The sequence below is a fragment of the Cannabis sativa genome, chromosome 5 (genome assembly GCF_029168945.1).
Source record: "Cannabis sativa cultivar Pink pepper isolate KNU-18-1 chromosome 5, ASM2916894v1, whole genome shotgun sequence".
In the NCBI taxonomy this organism is placed as follows: Eukaryota; Viridiplantae; Streptophyta; class Magnoliopsida; order Rosales; family Cannabaceae; genus Cannabis; species Cannabis sativa.
In genome coordinates this window covers 11,681,433-11,697,664 of record NC_083605.1, presented here as the reverse complement: position 1 = coordinate 11,697,664, position 16,232 = coordinate 11,681,433, and the positions used below count along the sequence as shown (strand labels likewise).

At 32.0% G+C, this 16,232-nt stretch overlaps 2 protein-coding genes across 2 annotated transcripts; one reads left to right on the top strand and one right to left on the bottom strand.

The window, feature by feature from the left end:
* The first annotated feature begins 7,305 nt into the window (after window positions 1–7,305).
* On the top strand, window positions 7,306–10,217 carry LOC115717370 (pentatricopeptide repeat-containing protein At1g55630). Its single transcript, XM_061115425.1, has 2 exons — window positions 7,306–9,276; window positions 9,745–10,217. The coding sequence occupies exon 1, from the start codon at window positions 7,660–7,662 to the stop codon at window positions 9,139–9,141; it is 1,482 nt and encodes a 493-aa protein (XP_060971408.1). The 5' UTR covers window positions 7,306–7,659; the 3' UTR covers window positions 9,142–9,276; window positions 9,745–10,217.
* A 2,598-nt stretch (window positions 10,218–12,815) lies between these two features.
* LOC115717303 (heavy metal-associated isoprenylated plant protein 39) lies at window positions 12,816–14,213 on the bottom strand. Its single transcript, XM_030646272.2, has 3 exons — window positions 13,663–14,213; window positions 13,470–13,548; window positions 12,816–13,299 (listed from the first exon to the last, which is right to left on the bottom strand). The coding sequence occupies exons 1-3, from the start codon at window positions 13,669–13,671 to the stop codon at window positions 13,070–13,072; spliced, it is 318 nt and encodes a 105-aa protein (XP_030502132.1). The 5' UTR covers window positions 13,672–14,213; the 3' UTR covers window positions 12,816–13,069.
* Between the last annotated feature and the right edge of the window lie 2,019 nt (window positions 14,214–16,232).

Genomic DNA, 16,232 nt, shown 5'->3' with positions numbered 1-16,232 from the left:
TCAATTTCGAAAATTGTATTTTATTTATGCTATATTTTCGAAATTTTATCTTGAAAAATAGATTGAGTTGTAAATTAATTATTTATTTTAATTAATTCTTGGACCAACTCAAGTCAATGATTTTTTCATTTAATTGATTAATTTAAAATAAATGAATTTAAAATATATATATTATTAGAAATTGAATTAATTAGTCAAAAGAAAATCTAGATAGGTGATATTTTTGCTTGAAGTATTTCTTTTCTATTTTTATTATTTTCGAAAATTGTATAGTTTTTATACTTAATTTTCGAACTCAATAAATATATTCTCAAAGGAAATTTTTAAGTTGCTAATTATTTAATTTAATTCAACTTAAATTAATTTCCTTAATATTTAGATTTAAGATTATTACTAAGATGGAAATAATTAATTTTATTTCAATCACCATCTAAGTATAATTTTATAAATATTTATTAAATTCTTATTTTTGAATTTTAATTCTTAATTTAGAATTTAATGAGATTTATTTATTAGAATAATAAAGAAAATACATTTTAAAGAATGAGCTTTATTATTATTAAGATATTCGATCTCCATTGTGGGTTTTACACCGCGTTTGTTTTAGTGAGTAATCCTCCCTAATGGAGGAACGTTCATTAGCAATTTCGCACCGTTTAATCTCGCATGATAAGTGGTTTGTAAGTGTTTTATATGGTATAGATCACCCTAATGGTGGCGACCATATTTGACTTGCAAATTGCGAAACAATGGTAGAAGCTCATGAGATAGAATAGCCTTGACTCTCGCCTAAACGGGACAACGCTGGATTCCAATCTTGATCGAATAAAGGTTGCTAGAATGTTTAACATTTTAGATGAGCTGACAACTCTATTCAATGGATGGTAGCTTTGACTCTAGCCTAAACGGGACACTGATATCAGTTTGTTGAAAAACCTTGGAGATTATTTAGGATTGAATTTTTTAAGTATTTTCTCATATCATTCCTATTTGCTATGTGCTTATAATTTCTGAATTGATTTTGTGTGTTAAACCATTATTTAATTTCTATTCATTGATTTCTATTATTTTGTAGTATCCTGTTTTGTTAAAATGAATCCTATGTTATCACTGTTGACTGAAAATAAGCTGAATGGATCTAACTTCAATAAATGGAATGAGAACATTAATATTGCTCTCATAGGAGAAAGTGCCTTGTTTGTTTTAACTGAGCCGTCACCTGAAGTGCCTGGGGACAATGCTTCCAAAGCTGTGAAAGAAAAGTATGAGCGTTGGCAGAAAGCAAATGACAAAGCTCTATATTTTATGCTTTCTAGCATGGTTGACACCCTCAAAACTCGGTTTTCTAAAACCGAGAAGGTTGCTGAAGTTATGACGAAGTTGAATGAGCTATTCGGTAAGGCATCACTTCAGTCACGCTTTGACGCGACTAAGAAGTACATTAACGCACGGATGGAACCTCATCAAAACGTGCGTGACCATGTTCTCCTCATGTCCAGTTATTTCCAAGAAGCCCAGGATCATGGTGCTGAAATGGACAGTGCTACTCAAGTTAGTCTTATCTTGAATAGCCTGACTCCAGCATTTCTACCATATACATCAAATTATGTCATGAATAAGAAGGAAATTGACTTTCATGATTTAGTCAATGACCTTCAAACTTATGAAAATTTGATTGGAGGACCCAAGAAGAAAGGGAGTAAACCTCACAATCCTGGGAATGGTAATGGAACGATAAAACCTGAAGCAAATGTTGCCTCTGCTTCAAAGCCCAAATCGAAGAGGAAGTGGAACAACACCAAGAAGCGAACTAAAGCCATGAAGAATAAAAAGGCTGTTCCTTCTGGTGATGCTACACTTAAAGGAAAGTGTTTCTACTGCAATGAAAAAGGTCATTGGAAACCCCAGTGTCCTAAACTTCTTGCAAAGAAACAAGGTATTTCCATTAATAAACTTTAAGAGTTTTAGTGAATTATTATCCAATTGGATTTATGATTCTGGACTAACTTTGTTTATTTGTTTTCTTCTTCTTATAGGCCAAGCTACTTGAACTCAGATGAGTTGGATCAGAAAGCTGGACCAGAGGGTGAAATCGTCCAGATGAAGATGAAGCTCTTCAATGAATTTTTGAATTAATTGTTTTAGTTTAAAGACAATTTGGATTTCAAATTTTAGTCAGGGATATTAATCCCTGTTTCTCTCATATTGTTGCAATACATTTTTTTTATTAATAAAGTTTTATTTTCGAAATCACCATTGCAAATTATGAGATTGAGCTTCATTTATTTTATCTTCATCAATTATTACCACATTATATTTGTATGTTTGTATGTGTAAGTGTTTTTATTATTGATACAAATTCTATAATATTTACAACTCTTCATAGAGTTATATTATATAAACACTAGAAATTATTTCTATGTCTATCAATAATTGTTAATTCTCAAACAATTATTAAGAATTTATTTAATAAAAGGATCTTATGATCTGATAGGGGTGGAGAAAAGTTAAGAAAACTATGCAGTTCAACGATCTTTTATATCTAATGAACTCTGGATAGTATTCAACTCCACATAAACTCTATCACACTAAGAGAATCATGATCTTTACAACCGTTAGTGGTGGATCATAATCTCTATATACTTAGGGGTGGAGGTTATCCATGGTACCCTATATGTATATTCTTAGGGGTGGAGTCTATTCCACAATTCCCTATGAAACACATATCTTGTTTAAACATGGAAGTATTATAATGAGTCAGCTATTGTCAATAAAAATTCTTGATCTTGATTGTATGTTCCATTTCGATTTTACTGTTGTAAGTAAAAGTTTGATACCTTTGAAAGTTCTTTGTTAAAGTTTCACACTACCTTAATTGAGTGGGAGAATTTTAAAGTTCTATACCCATCTTCATTAGGTTGATAATTGTGATAGGTACTTAAGAACACTACTGAAAAGCAAATCTAACCATTCACATGGATAGGTATAGCTTATCAGAATTATGAGAATAAGATAAAGAACTCTAGTTCAGTCCATTCAAATGACTTGAACATAGAATTCTTAATCCTCATAAAATTTGATGGTATCTTAATTTTGATTACTTTATCTCTGGCATGTATTTTTCACTTCAAATACTAGTCTGCTATGTTGATGACTTAGTCTTGACTTAAAATTTTAGACTAATACAAAAGTCACAACTAGGTAACTCTCTAAACAATCAGAGGTTAAAAGTATTATTTAACCAGACATCTGCTATTGAGTGGGAGCTATCTGAGATGTAATCAAATAGGAAACATTAGAAGATATTCAAGAAGGATTTATGAAAGTGATCTATATATATCAGATATTAAGGAACTGTGTATCAGTTATCCTTGTATCTCACCATCTAATTTCGATTTCTATAAGATGGTACTTGCTTTGGGGTTATTCAAGCTCTACCAGAGAAGAATTGTAACTTGGTCTATTCGAAAATACCAGAAAGTTATATCACTGAAGAAAAGTCTACACTGTATTATCTCAATTACATATTTTAAAATATGAGAGATATGTCTTCTGTTTATTCAGATGTACTTTTAAAACAGTAAAGATTTCAGTATCCCTTGATGAGTAAAGCATATAGTAAAGGATGTTTCATAAGTGTATTTATGAACTAGTTTCCAGAAGTTTGGGTGGATTCAAATATACTACACTTGATCTGAAGATCAAGATATCAGATTGACCTATTTGCACAGTTTGTTTTATATTAGTGCAAGTGGGAGTTTGTTGGGTTTTATGCCCTAAATAAAACTCTTTACAATCTGATTAGTTATCAATATAAGAAATTCGAAGTGATTGATGTTTGCATGAATTTTACATGCTAATGGTTTAATATGTTTAATATGTTTATTACATTCATACACACAAAATCAGTTAAATCCAGATCATATGTTTATTCACAATTACAATATCGTCAACACAGTGGAATGTGATTGTGATCATATGAATCAAAAGTTTTGGTCCCTGTTTCATCAGTGTTATTGGATTTACACTAATGTGATAATCAGCGATGATGTGTACTTACACTTGGAGTAAGTGTTATGTTCTTTCCAGGACATTAGTAAAGTATACTAGTTTCGAATGTATGGAGTATACATTGGACTGGACCGATATTGCAACTAAGTTAAGATATTACAAACTTACCGTTATACATATCTTTCCAAGTCAATATCAGTAGTTGATCTTAAGATTAAAAGAATCTAAATCCTGATATGCTTGGGCTCAACTCAGGAGTGCTATTCATGTTCTTAGATTTATTAGTTAAGCCTACTTTCGGGTCAGGGGGATACGTATATTTTGGGAACATGATAGTATGATTGAGTGGGAGTGCTGAACATAAATATGGAATCTATAGCTTCTACTGGTGTATAGAAGTCAAGTGATGATTTACTTCGAGCTTAGCAAATAGAAGTAAATGGATGAGCTCTTGTTTAACTGACTAATTATTAGATCACTAAACACCATTTACAGGTAGCTAAGTGTTTTAAGGGGCAAAATACATTGAGGGGTGAGAACGTAAAGAAATCCCATCTCGATGTAGATCATCTATATAGAGGATCTTTAAATCACAATAAGATTATAACAATGGTTAAATGAGATAGTATATTGATATCGTGGAACATACAATATGCTCTATATAAGTTTGAGAGTGCAATTCTAAGTTCTAAGAGTGGATTCAACGAAGAATTAATAAGTAGGAATTTACTTGGTAAATTTGGTTCACTTATTGGAAGCTCAGCATATAGATCCATGGTCCCCATTCTAGTTGAGAACATTCTGCTTGTAAGACTCATTAATTGATTCGTGATTGATCAATTATAATTCTAAAGTTAGACTATGTCTAATTTTATGAATTTTCACTATTTAGGGGTGAAATTGTAAAGAAAAGAGTTTCTAGGTTTATTTATTTATTAATGGACTTTTTATGTCTAATTAATAAGTAAATTAAATGACAATATTATTTAATAATTTATTTTAGTTATTAAATAATTAGTTTTGGCATTTAAAAGGTTAGAATTGGAAAATTGGCGTTTTTGAGAAAATAGAGATAAAATTTGATAAAACTGCAAAATCAAGTGAGACCCATTAAACACCATATGGCCGGCCACTTTGATGAAGTTTTTCAAATTAATATTTTCATTATTTTAATGCCAAATAATTCTAAACCTAGACCTAGTAGTTGCCTATAAATAGAAAGTGATGGCTCAGTCACAACAGATGCTTTGATAAGTTTTCAATAGCCTTTCTGACAGAAATTTCTCTCTTCAAAAAAACTGAGCCTTCCCCACTTTCTATACCTTGGCCAAAACCCTCTCTCCTCTTTTCTCCTTCATCTTTTTTCGACCCTAGTGAAAGAGTAAGTGCCCACACACAGCAAGCAGTAACTCAATCATAGATTGGAAGACTGTGAAGGATCAAACTTGAAGAAGAAGGACATTCGGGCTCAGATCTTGATTATACTCTACAACAGAAAGGATACAAGGGTTAGAGATCTGAGTGGAAGGAGACATTAATTCTGCTGCATCAATGTAAGGTTTTCTTAACTTTATATGTGTTTAATTTATCGTTTTAGAAAGTTCATATTTAGGGTGTTTAAACAACATACTTGTGAGTAGATCTAAGATCCTGGTAAAATAATTTCCAACAATCTCAATCATAGTGTGGAAGATTGTGAAGAATCCAACCAACAAGAAGGAGAGAAAGAGATCCAGGTTCAGATCTTGATAATGCTCTGCTACAGAAAGGAATCAAGGGCTAGAGATCTTAACGGAAGGAGTCATTATATTTCGCTGCACCCAATGTAAGGTTTTTTTAAACCCTTATGTGTTTATTTCATTGTTTTAAAAATTCATATTAGGATGTTAATGAAACATACTTGTTAGTAAATCTAGATCATGGTAAAATATTTCCAACACCTTCTTCTAACGATACCTTGATTTGGGGACATCATCCCTCAGGAAATTTCACTGTCAACTCTGTCTATCATTTAGCTAACTCTAGGCCCATCTCGACCCTCCCATCCTCTTCCAACATGGACTGTTCAAAACATTGGTGGAAAACTGTTTGGAGCACCAAAATTCTCCCAAAAATTAAACATTTCACCTAGAAGGCTTTTAACCACATTCTCCCTTGTAGTTTGAACCTTTTTCACAAAAAATCTTTAGCTAGCCCTTTTTGCCCTTTTTGCAACAACCAAGTCGAATCGGTTTCTCATGCTCTTCTTCACTGCCTCAGAGCTAAGTCTGTGTGGAAACATTCCTCCTTCGAAAACTTTTATATTGACAATTGTAATTGTGACATTAAAGAGTTCTATCTATGAGGCTAAGATCACTTTAACAAGGACACTTTCACTTTGTTTATTAGTTTAGTTTGGCAGATTTGGAACAGGAGAAACAATGCTCTTTTCAATTGTACTCCTAACACTCCCATTGAAGGGGAAAATTTGGTTTGTTCTTTAATGTAAGATTACCATGCAGCCCAAACTCTTTCTCCCAGCCTCAGTCCCTCGGATCCTCCTACATCAAATAAGACCTCTTCATCCCATGAGGTTTCAGCAGCTCACACTCAACAACATGGTCAATTCACTCTTACCGTTGATGCCCTTGACTTGAAGCAGCTAAGAACAGGCCTGGGAGCTTCCATTCGAAACAGCCAAAATCAACATATAACAAGTTTCTCCATATCCAAATGGGGTGTCTCTACACTTCTTTTCGTTGAAACTCAAGCTCTTCTAGAAGGCCTGCGTTGGTGTTTTGCAATCAAGCTCTTTCTCGTGTCCATTGAATCAGATAGTTTGCAGTTAGTCTCAAAAAATTAATAATTCTTGGAAGGACAATTCTGCTTTATCTAGTGTTGTCAAGTTAATTAAAAAATTCCTATCTCAATTCTCTAATGTTTTTCTACAGCACATCTCTGGATCTTTCAACAGTGCAACTCATCACAATGCTAGAGAAGCTTTAAGGCTGGAATTTCCTCCCCTTCGTTAGTATCCGTTTTGTGGTTCTTTGGTTCTTTCTCGTTATAGTTACCTAAAAGAAAATTATGAAAGAAAATATTAGACTAAACAAGTTGATGAGATGACAAAACATGTAAAGATTTTGTATTTAATTATTTTTAATTAAAAACTAAATTGCGTTTGCTTTTTTTTATTTTTTATTTTATGAAATTGCAATTGTTTGTTTGGAACTAGAAAATATACATAAAGTGAAACGACAAGAAAGTATGGAAACTACATATAACAAGAAAAAACGACAATAGAATTACAAAACATTCGAATCCGAATCCGAACAGAAAGCCCAGAGAACACAGGGCGCTGTTTTCTTCTTCGTTGTGCACTCCCTTCCTCTTTGGCTACGGCGGAAACCTATCGTTCCAGTTGGAGCCACCTTAAACACTCCAACCACCCATTCCAGTCTCTTGATTCCTGGTATGTTGTTAGTCTTCACACTCATTCAATTACAAGTCTAAGACTTTTAAATCTCCCTCTCTTGGGGTTTAATGGGTATCCTTAATTTTCACAATTCGAAGTCTCTAGAGTTCCATTCAGTGTTACTGCACTATCTATTTCTGGGTCTATTGGATTCATTGAGTTCGGAAAATTTGGTGTAATAATGGGTTTTAGCCATGAATTCTATCTCTCTATGTGGTCCGAGGTTGGTTCGGAGAACTTGTTCTTATTTAATTTCAACAAGCAAACTTAAGTCTTATTTAAATTTAATAAGAAGTTTTTGTAATGGGAACTCTGATTTCGGTAGTGGGGATAGTAAATGTGATAGCTTCGAGGAACCTTTGAAGAGAATGTGGAGTAGCTCAAATTTTGATTTTGCTATGAATGAGGAACCCGTTGAAACGAATGTTCGGAGGCAATTTTCCCTGAGGCAGAGCTTTTTTGAACTTTCAAGGATCGATGCTGAAAGAGTTCTTGAGGTTTTGAAACAAGATGGCCCTGGATTCGATTCGAAATTGACCTTGGATGAGCTTGACATTAGGGTTTCAGGGCTGCTTGTGAGGAAAGTACTTACTGGAATATTGAAATCAATTGATCATTCGAATAAAATGCGGTGTGCAAAACTCGGGTTTAAGTTTTTCATATGGTCTAGCCAGCAGGAGAATTACAGGCACACTGCAAACAGTTACCATTTACTGATGAAGATTTTTGCAGAGTGTGATGAATTTAAAGCAATGTGGAGGCTAGTCGACGAGATGATCGAAAAAGGCTTCCCTACTACAGGTCGAACCTTTAATCTTTTGATTTGTACTTGTGGAGAGGCTGGCTTGGCTAGGAAAGTTGTAGAAAAATTCATTAAGTCAAAGACATTTAACTATAGGCCTTTCAAGCATTCTTACAATGCAATTTTACATTGCCTTCTTGTGGCAAACCAATATAAGCTGATGGAGTGGGTCTATCAGCAGATGTTGGGCGACGGTCATTCTCCAGATATTTTCACTTACAATGTTCTAATGTCTGCAAAATATAGGTTGGGAAAGCTTGATCAGTTTCATACACTGCTTGATGAAATGGGTAGAAGTGGTTTCAGTCCAGATTTGCATACTTATAACATTCTTCTCCATGTACTTGGCAAAGGAGACAAACCACTTGCAGCTCTAAATCTTTTGAATCATATGAAAGAAGTTGGTTTTGATCCGGGGGTTCTTCACTTCACCACCTTGATAGATGGATTCAGTAGGGCTGGGAACTTGGAAGCTTGCAGATATTTTTTCGATGAAATGGTGAAGAACGGGTGTGTGCCAGATGTTGTTAGTTATACTGTAATGATCACAGGGTATGTTGTGGCTGGGGAGCTTGAGAATGCTCAGAAAATGTTTGATGAGATGATCACAAATGGCCAACTTCCAAATGTATTCACCTACAATTCTTTAATTCGTGGACTGTGTATGGCTGGTAAATTTAAGGAGGCATGTGGGATGCTTAAGGATATGGAGTCCAGGGGTTGTAATCCAAATTTTCTTGTTTACAGTACCTTAGTGAGTAATTTGCGAAATGCTGGGAAGCTTTCTGAAGCTCACAAAGTTATAAAACAGATGGTGGAGAAGGGGCAATATGCTCATCTTCTCTCAAAGTTCAAGGGATACAAAAGATGTTAATATGGCATAAATTATTGATGGAGTTCTTCTGATATTCTCCTGTGAAAGAACTTCGCTCTAGCCTCGTGCGTGCAGCCGCTCTGAATTGACTCTATGTATTTGCTGCCTGTACCACTTGTCAAGCTAAAGAGTGAAGTATGCACTAATTTCACTATTCAATTGCTCCTCTGCAATAAAGATATCTTACAATTATGAAGCTTGTTTTATCCCCATGGTTTCTTGGTTTAACTATTTTGGGGTTGGGATAAGGATCCTAACTTCTATACTTCAAGAAAAAATTGTACCGAATGAAATCTTATGCTTCCATTAATAATATATCTCATCATTTATTAGAATCAGCTTCTCTTTTTGTTATTGAACTTATTACTTTTCATCTTATTCTGATATAATTTCAAGATTATACATTCATAAGCATATCCTCTTTCTAACAACCATAGATATTAATATATGTCAGTTAACCAATAGTTTAGCAATTGGAACAATCTGAACTCCTCTTTACTCCACATTTTGCATTTACTTCATTCACGGGACAAATTTTCACAAGGTGATAAATCCAAAAGACAGGAATTATCAGCAGACTGAGCTTCTGTTTCTCTTGTGCAGATTGAAACCATGGAACTTTTTAACGCGATCAATTCGGATTCCACGGCAGACTCCAGTAGTTCATAATAAGCATTTGGTTTAGGAACGACAAGCTCTGGCCTCTGTTGTGCATAACCTCTTATGTAGGTCAGTCACCATTGCCCTCATAAATTCAAGTAACACCAGTTTCAGGCTGTCAATCATTAGACTGTATAATTCGTTTTTGTAAAAGAAAATGTCAATAACTCTCAATGCTGATTTGTAAGTTCGTTTCATTCACTCTTGGTATCGAAGTTGTCTCTTACTCATTCACCAACTTGATGCACTTCAACCAAGTCGATCAAATAGCAAAGGAAAAGAAAAAGGGAATTTGAATACAATTTCCATTATTGAAAAAGAGTTCATCTTGTATTGTCAGCAAACGTCATTACTATCTAATATTGCCATATTGGTAGAACTATCTATCTGGGATTATTGTATTTAGAATCTAAAAACATCATGGTTTTTGTCTCCTAGTTAAAAGTTCCTCTCCTTGGCCCCTCGGCTTCAAAAGCTGAAGTTTTTTATATGTAGCCATGGCCCATGATACTGCTTGCCAGCAAAGCAATATAATGACTTTTATTATCTATTTCTAATTTAAAATTATTATGGGATAATTATATAATATATAACTACTTTGATTGAAAGCCATGGTGCATGACAGAATTGGCCATGGCCGACTCCTCGTCGTACATTTTCAAGGTCCAAGTCTAACAAAGACAGCATGGTGAATTTAATGTAACTACCTGCTATTAACGCATTATTCTTCCCACCAAACTTTGAGATAATACATTTTTTAGATATAAGCTCTCAATTTTCCTGCTATTTTATCTCTTAAAGTGTTGGTGGTCAAACTTCTTATTAATTTCTTAAACGTGCTTGAACTTTAGAATATAAGGAAGACAATGAGTATTGTTATCGGGCATCAGTAATGATATTGACACATTCTAGACATGTCACTTTGCGATTGATTAGTTATATTCTTTAAAAGTTATTTCATTAAATTATATAGGATCTGATATTTAATTACACTAATAGCGATATTAACACGAATGTGTTAGACACCACTAGTAGTTTTCTCGAAGGCAATGTGCAATTTTATACAAAGAAAGAGTTTTAATTTGTGTTATTTGTTTATTTATTTTTTGTATCATTGATTAGGGTTTTGAAAAGTATCTTCCTCACACATAAATGTCCAAAGTCATTTTTTTATTAGATTTTCTTTCTAGTAAAACATCACGTTTATTTTATAGGTGATCTAAGGGTATTTAATATTTTATATTTAAAATATAGTAGCTATTTTTTTTTCGACGATCCAATTAAACTTATACTATAGTATATATACAGTAGAACTTCTATTCAAGAATATATTTGGGACCAAGAAAATAATATTCTAATTGACAAAAATAGAGTTACACTTGAAAAAAAATCAAAATATCAAAAAATATCAATGTAACAAAAATACCAATAAACAATTCTTAATACTATATTATATTAAAATTATTTTCAAGTACATATAATATTTATACATGTATTATAATTTGAAATAAAATTATTAATTTTACATAAGTAAATTTATAAAATATATGTATATATTTATTTAAGATCTAATTATTCTTATATAGAGGTATATTTTATTAATACGAAATGTATAACTTATTACAATACAGAGGTTATTCTTATTTATAACTGGCCCAAATTGGGACTTCATTTTTTTATAACAAATTAGAGGTTATTCTTGAATAGAGTATTCTTGAACAGAGGTTCTACTGTATATACATATTATTAAAAACTTACACTCTAATATATATATATATGTATAAAAACAAAAAAGAATGACAATGAAGTAAGGAGAAATAGTTCTAGAAATCTACCAGATACAAAATGAAAGGATTAGAAATTTATAAACAGTAAGCAGTAGAGTGTTTTAAAGATGGTGCAAAACCCAAATCGTAATTTTTTTTTTTAAAAAAAAGTTAAAAATAGTATATGGAGAATAATTTCCTAAAATTAAACTTGTGTATAGTATAGACCAAATTTGGCACATGTTAAATATAAGGATGTACTAAATTTATACCATAATAAATATTACATTTTTTATTAGTATTTATTTTTTCAATTACTGACTTTTATTTATTCATTTGCCTTTTATTAATGTAATTGACAATATTTTACATTTTATTTATACATTTCATAAATTATTTTAGAGTAATTTGTGGCATAAATACTTAAGTTTAACTTCTAGTTGTAAATAAATATCTAAGTTTAATTTTTAGCGGTAATAATACTTAAGTTATATTTCTAGAACTCTGTAGGTACAAAACCATTAAATATTAAGCCATTAAATCCACATGTCATTTTCTTATTGGTATATTTGAACTAATTTTTTTTAAATAATAAAAATTTAATGACTTGGACTAATCAAGGATTGGCACGTGCCAATATACTTAATCAGGTACATATAGAAGTTCCAAAATTATAACTTATTACTGCCAAAAATTAAATTTAGTATTTATTTGCAACTAGAAATTAAACTTAAGTAGTTATGACGCAAATTACTTCTTTTTTATATACCTTCAATAAAAATTTAAAGGTTAACTTTTTAAGTTAATCTTACACTCGTAATTAATATATATATATATTTTAAAAATAAATCTTAATGTGCCGATAACAACAATGCTACTACACAAAATAAACTATACCACCATACCAATGAGTTGGTGTCACCCATTATTGGTGGAACATATAATAGATGATGTAAAATGAGCACATTGAACTATTATTCTAGCATGAGTCATTGGTATGATTAACTAGGCCAACTTCTTCAATGCCTTCAATTCAAGGCTTCAACCATACAAAGTTCAACACCATTTTATAAAATACAAAATGTACAAATACAATGACCACAAATCATTAATGCCACTTGTTGTTCCACATTGACAAATGAACCAAATAATAATAAAATAACAATGGATCCATTTATTAATGGTTGGCTTTAATCGGCGGCACATATTGATGGACTACACTAACCTTTAAACAAATAGAACATGTCATTGGCACCAAAAAAATATTCTCATTTTCTTATTACCTTACAAAATTCTATCTCGTTTTCATACATATAAAAATACCCCTTTTCAAAAAAGGTGACAAATATATTACTCTATCTCCATTTTTTTTTTCTTTAATTACATTGGCAAACAAAATAAACTCTCATATTGCCTTGCTTTGAAGATTGATAGGCTAATTACTATATCAATATCAATGCATTAGAGAGTAAAAGAGATTTTTATGATGATAATAGTTTAAATTACTTTTTCTCTTCTTTTTTCTCCTCTTTCTTTTCTGCTGGTTTTTCCTCTTTCTTTTCTTCCTTCTTTTCCTCTTTCTTTTCTTCTTTCTTTTCTTCCTTGGCTGGTCCAACTGATATTATGTCAACTTTCCCTACTTTCTTCAACTTTTTCACTACTGCCACTGTATCCATCATCCCTATTACAGTTAGCTTCTGATCCTTTATATCTGCTGCTATTGAATCAACCCCTGATGATGACACCAATTCATCACCATCAAATATTAAAGTCAAAATAAACCCACAAATTAATAATACAAAGAAAAAACTCTATCTAAGAAAGTTGAGATTTTTCAAGAGAGATTAATTTTTTTCTTTACAAATTGAAGGTGCTTATACAAACAAAAATATACCCACATACCAAAAATATCAGCTGCAGCTTCCATAGCTTTCTGCTTTGTTTTATCATCAGTCATGGTCATGACCTTCAACACCACTTTCTGCAAAAAAGTTTAAGACAAAAAGATCTTACATAATAAAATTACAATTAAGATTTCCCCCAATGGGAAAGCATGCAATATATTAATTTTTGTTAAAGGGAAATTCAGAAGTACCTGAGCCATTTGAATAAAGAGGAAGAAAAATAATACACAAATTAACAAGTTTAAGAAAAAGAAGAAGAAGAGAAATTGAGAAAGAGAATGAAAGGAAGAGAAGTTGTGGTGGTTTAATAAGAAGAAAGAAATGTGAGGTAGAAAGTGTAATACAAGGGGCTTATGTTATGAGTGTGTGGGGACAGTTTTGGCGTGTGAGAAAAATTACAATTTACAACCAACAAATGGATCCTTAAATGCTATTAGAGCCCTTTGGACCCATTTTGCTACTCCATAGACAAATGTTTGGTATGCTTGGTAGCTTTCTACATAAATGTATCTACGATTGGTACTATATATATGTATATTTTGTTCATTGGACAATAATGCATTTGAAAACAATGGGTATGGTTTTGATTCTTGAAGGTTAATTTTTTTTTTCTTTTTTCTTTCCATGTCAAACATTATCTTGGAGGAATGTAGATCTTGACTTATAGAATAAAGAAATGATAATATTCAATTTTATTGAACGGTTAATATAATTGTGTTCTTTTTCTAATCTAATTTGATGTGAATTCTCATTATAATTTATGATTGTTAAAAAGAAAAAAGTCGGTGCCCTTTTGAAGGTGTGGCCAAGTTTTGGCTAATTATAAATCTAATTGGACAGAAAGTAATATGAAGGTGATGGTGGGATCTCTTTATTTCTTGCACCAAATAGTCCTCTGAATAAAAAAAAAAGTTGTCCAATTTCAATCTATGGCTTTCTTTCTTTCTTTCCACTAGAAAAAGGAAAAGGTGTAAATAATGATAGCTTAATAAGGTTTTGAATGTACCACCTCACATGGCATACTACGAGCCACGATCTTGAATATGTTTAAATATATGTAGTTTTCATGTTAATTAAGTTAGTTTATTACTTATTACATATTAAATAATGAGGTAGGAACCAAAATTAAGGCCAAAAGGGATGTATAATAAAAATTAAAAATAAATGATTATAAATGAAAAAATTGTGGAGTATTTTATTAGATCTTGTTAGAATGTGGAAGTGTATGGTTAAGGTAGTAGAATAGGTGAGTGTATGGTAAGGTGCATGAGTTTCCATCTCAAAACCAATTAATAATGAGAAGAGTAGAGTAGCTTATGCATCTTATATATGATATTTAATAATAACGTAGGAACCAAAATTAAAGCCAAAAGGGATGTATAATAAAATAAAAAAATAAATGATTATAAGTGAAAAAATCGTGGAGTATTTCATTAGATCTAGTTGTGGAAGCGATCATTATAAATACATATTAAATCAGTAACTAATAACACCGTTTTTGAATGCACGAATAAAAGAGGTAAATATTATGCTAAATTTAATACAAAAAATAAGTAAATATTATATTTACTATAATATTTTTAATTATACTCTAATACACAATAACAATTTATGTTATAAATTAGAGATATTGGCACTTAAATTACATGAATTATACGTGTTGTAATACTTAACTCACAAATTGACTTTTTTATGGTAAAACTCTCCAAATCCAATTTATGTTTTGCTATTTACAATTCTGTTAAAATATTATTGTTAAATGCCAATATAAAATGTCTATGTATACACAAACGTATACGTGTCATATTTTTATTGGTCCCTATAAAATAATTATTCCAAAATTAGAAAATTAAAAATCTTTTCTTTTCTCTTTTCCTTCTTTTTTTTCCTCTTTATTCTTTTCTTCTTCTTCTTCTTCTTCTTCCCCATGGCCACAACCGCCACATCACCACCATTATTACTACCCTCGTTACACCACCATTCCACTTTCTATTGTCGCTCATAACTCATCAATAGAAAATTACAATTTCGGCAAAAAAAAAATTAAAAAAATTAAAGCTTCAAATATCAAATACCAGATCCCGATTCCCTAACTCTTATCATCTTCCACTATTGTTGAAAAAAGAAAACAGGCTCTTCTCATCTTTATTTTCTTTTTCTCCTTCTTCTTCACCAAATTCTTCAATTTCTGCTTCAATAATGAGAAGAAGCAATTCGAATCGTATTCTCAGTAAAGCCCATTTCACCATTTCTAACTCTGCTTTACTCGTCTTCATCACTCTCCTCCTTTCACACTCTCAACTTTTGAACCAAACATCCGAACTCACCAACCCAGATCCTAAAATTTTTTCCCAAATACAACAAACCCAAAAATGGTGTACCTAGGTGTTTTCGAAGGCATGGATCTCAAATCTGAGGTCAATTTAGACCGTAATTTTGAGATTACCTTCTCTCTCCCTCTCGTCAACACCCTCGTGACTGTCGACCTTAGTGATGGAGCTGAAATTGATTAAAGGTCGAGTCTTTGATGTCTGATTGTGGTTATGGTCGTGGTTATGGTGATGTTCTGTAGAAAGCTTTCCAGAAGAAGAAATTGAGATATGGTTTTGGGAAATTTTCTCAATTGTGATAGTGATAGTGGTAGAAGAAAGAAAGAAGAAGGAGGAGGAGGAGGAGGAGGAGGAGGAGGAGGAGGAGGAGGAGGAGGAGGAGGAGGAGGAGGAGGAGGAGGAACGGTGGGCGATTGGGGTCTGGACTAGAG

Bases quoted from the DNA above. Each gene is read 5' to 3' on its own strand.
- LOC115717370 (XM_061115425.1), top strand. From the start codon at position 7,660: ATGAATTCTATCTCTCTATGTGGTCCGAGGTTGGTTCGGAGAACTTGT.
- LOC115717303 (XM_030646272.2), bottom strand. The intron at 13,300-13,469 runs GTATGTGGGTAT...TGTCATCATCAG, and splicing joins AGCTGCAGCTGATATTTTTG to GGGTTGATTCAATAGCAGCA.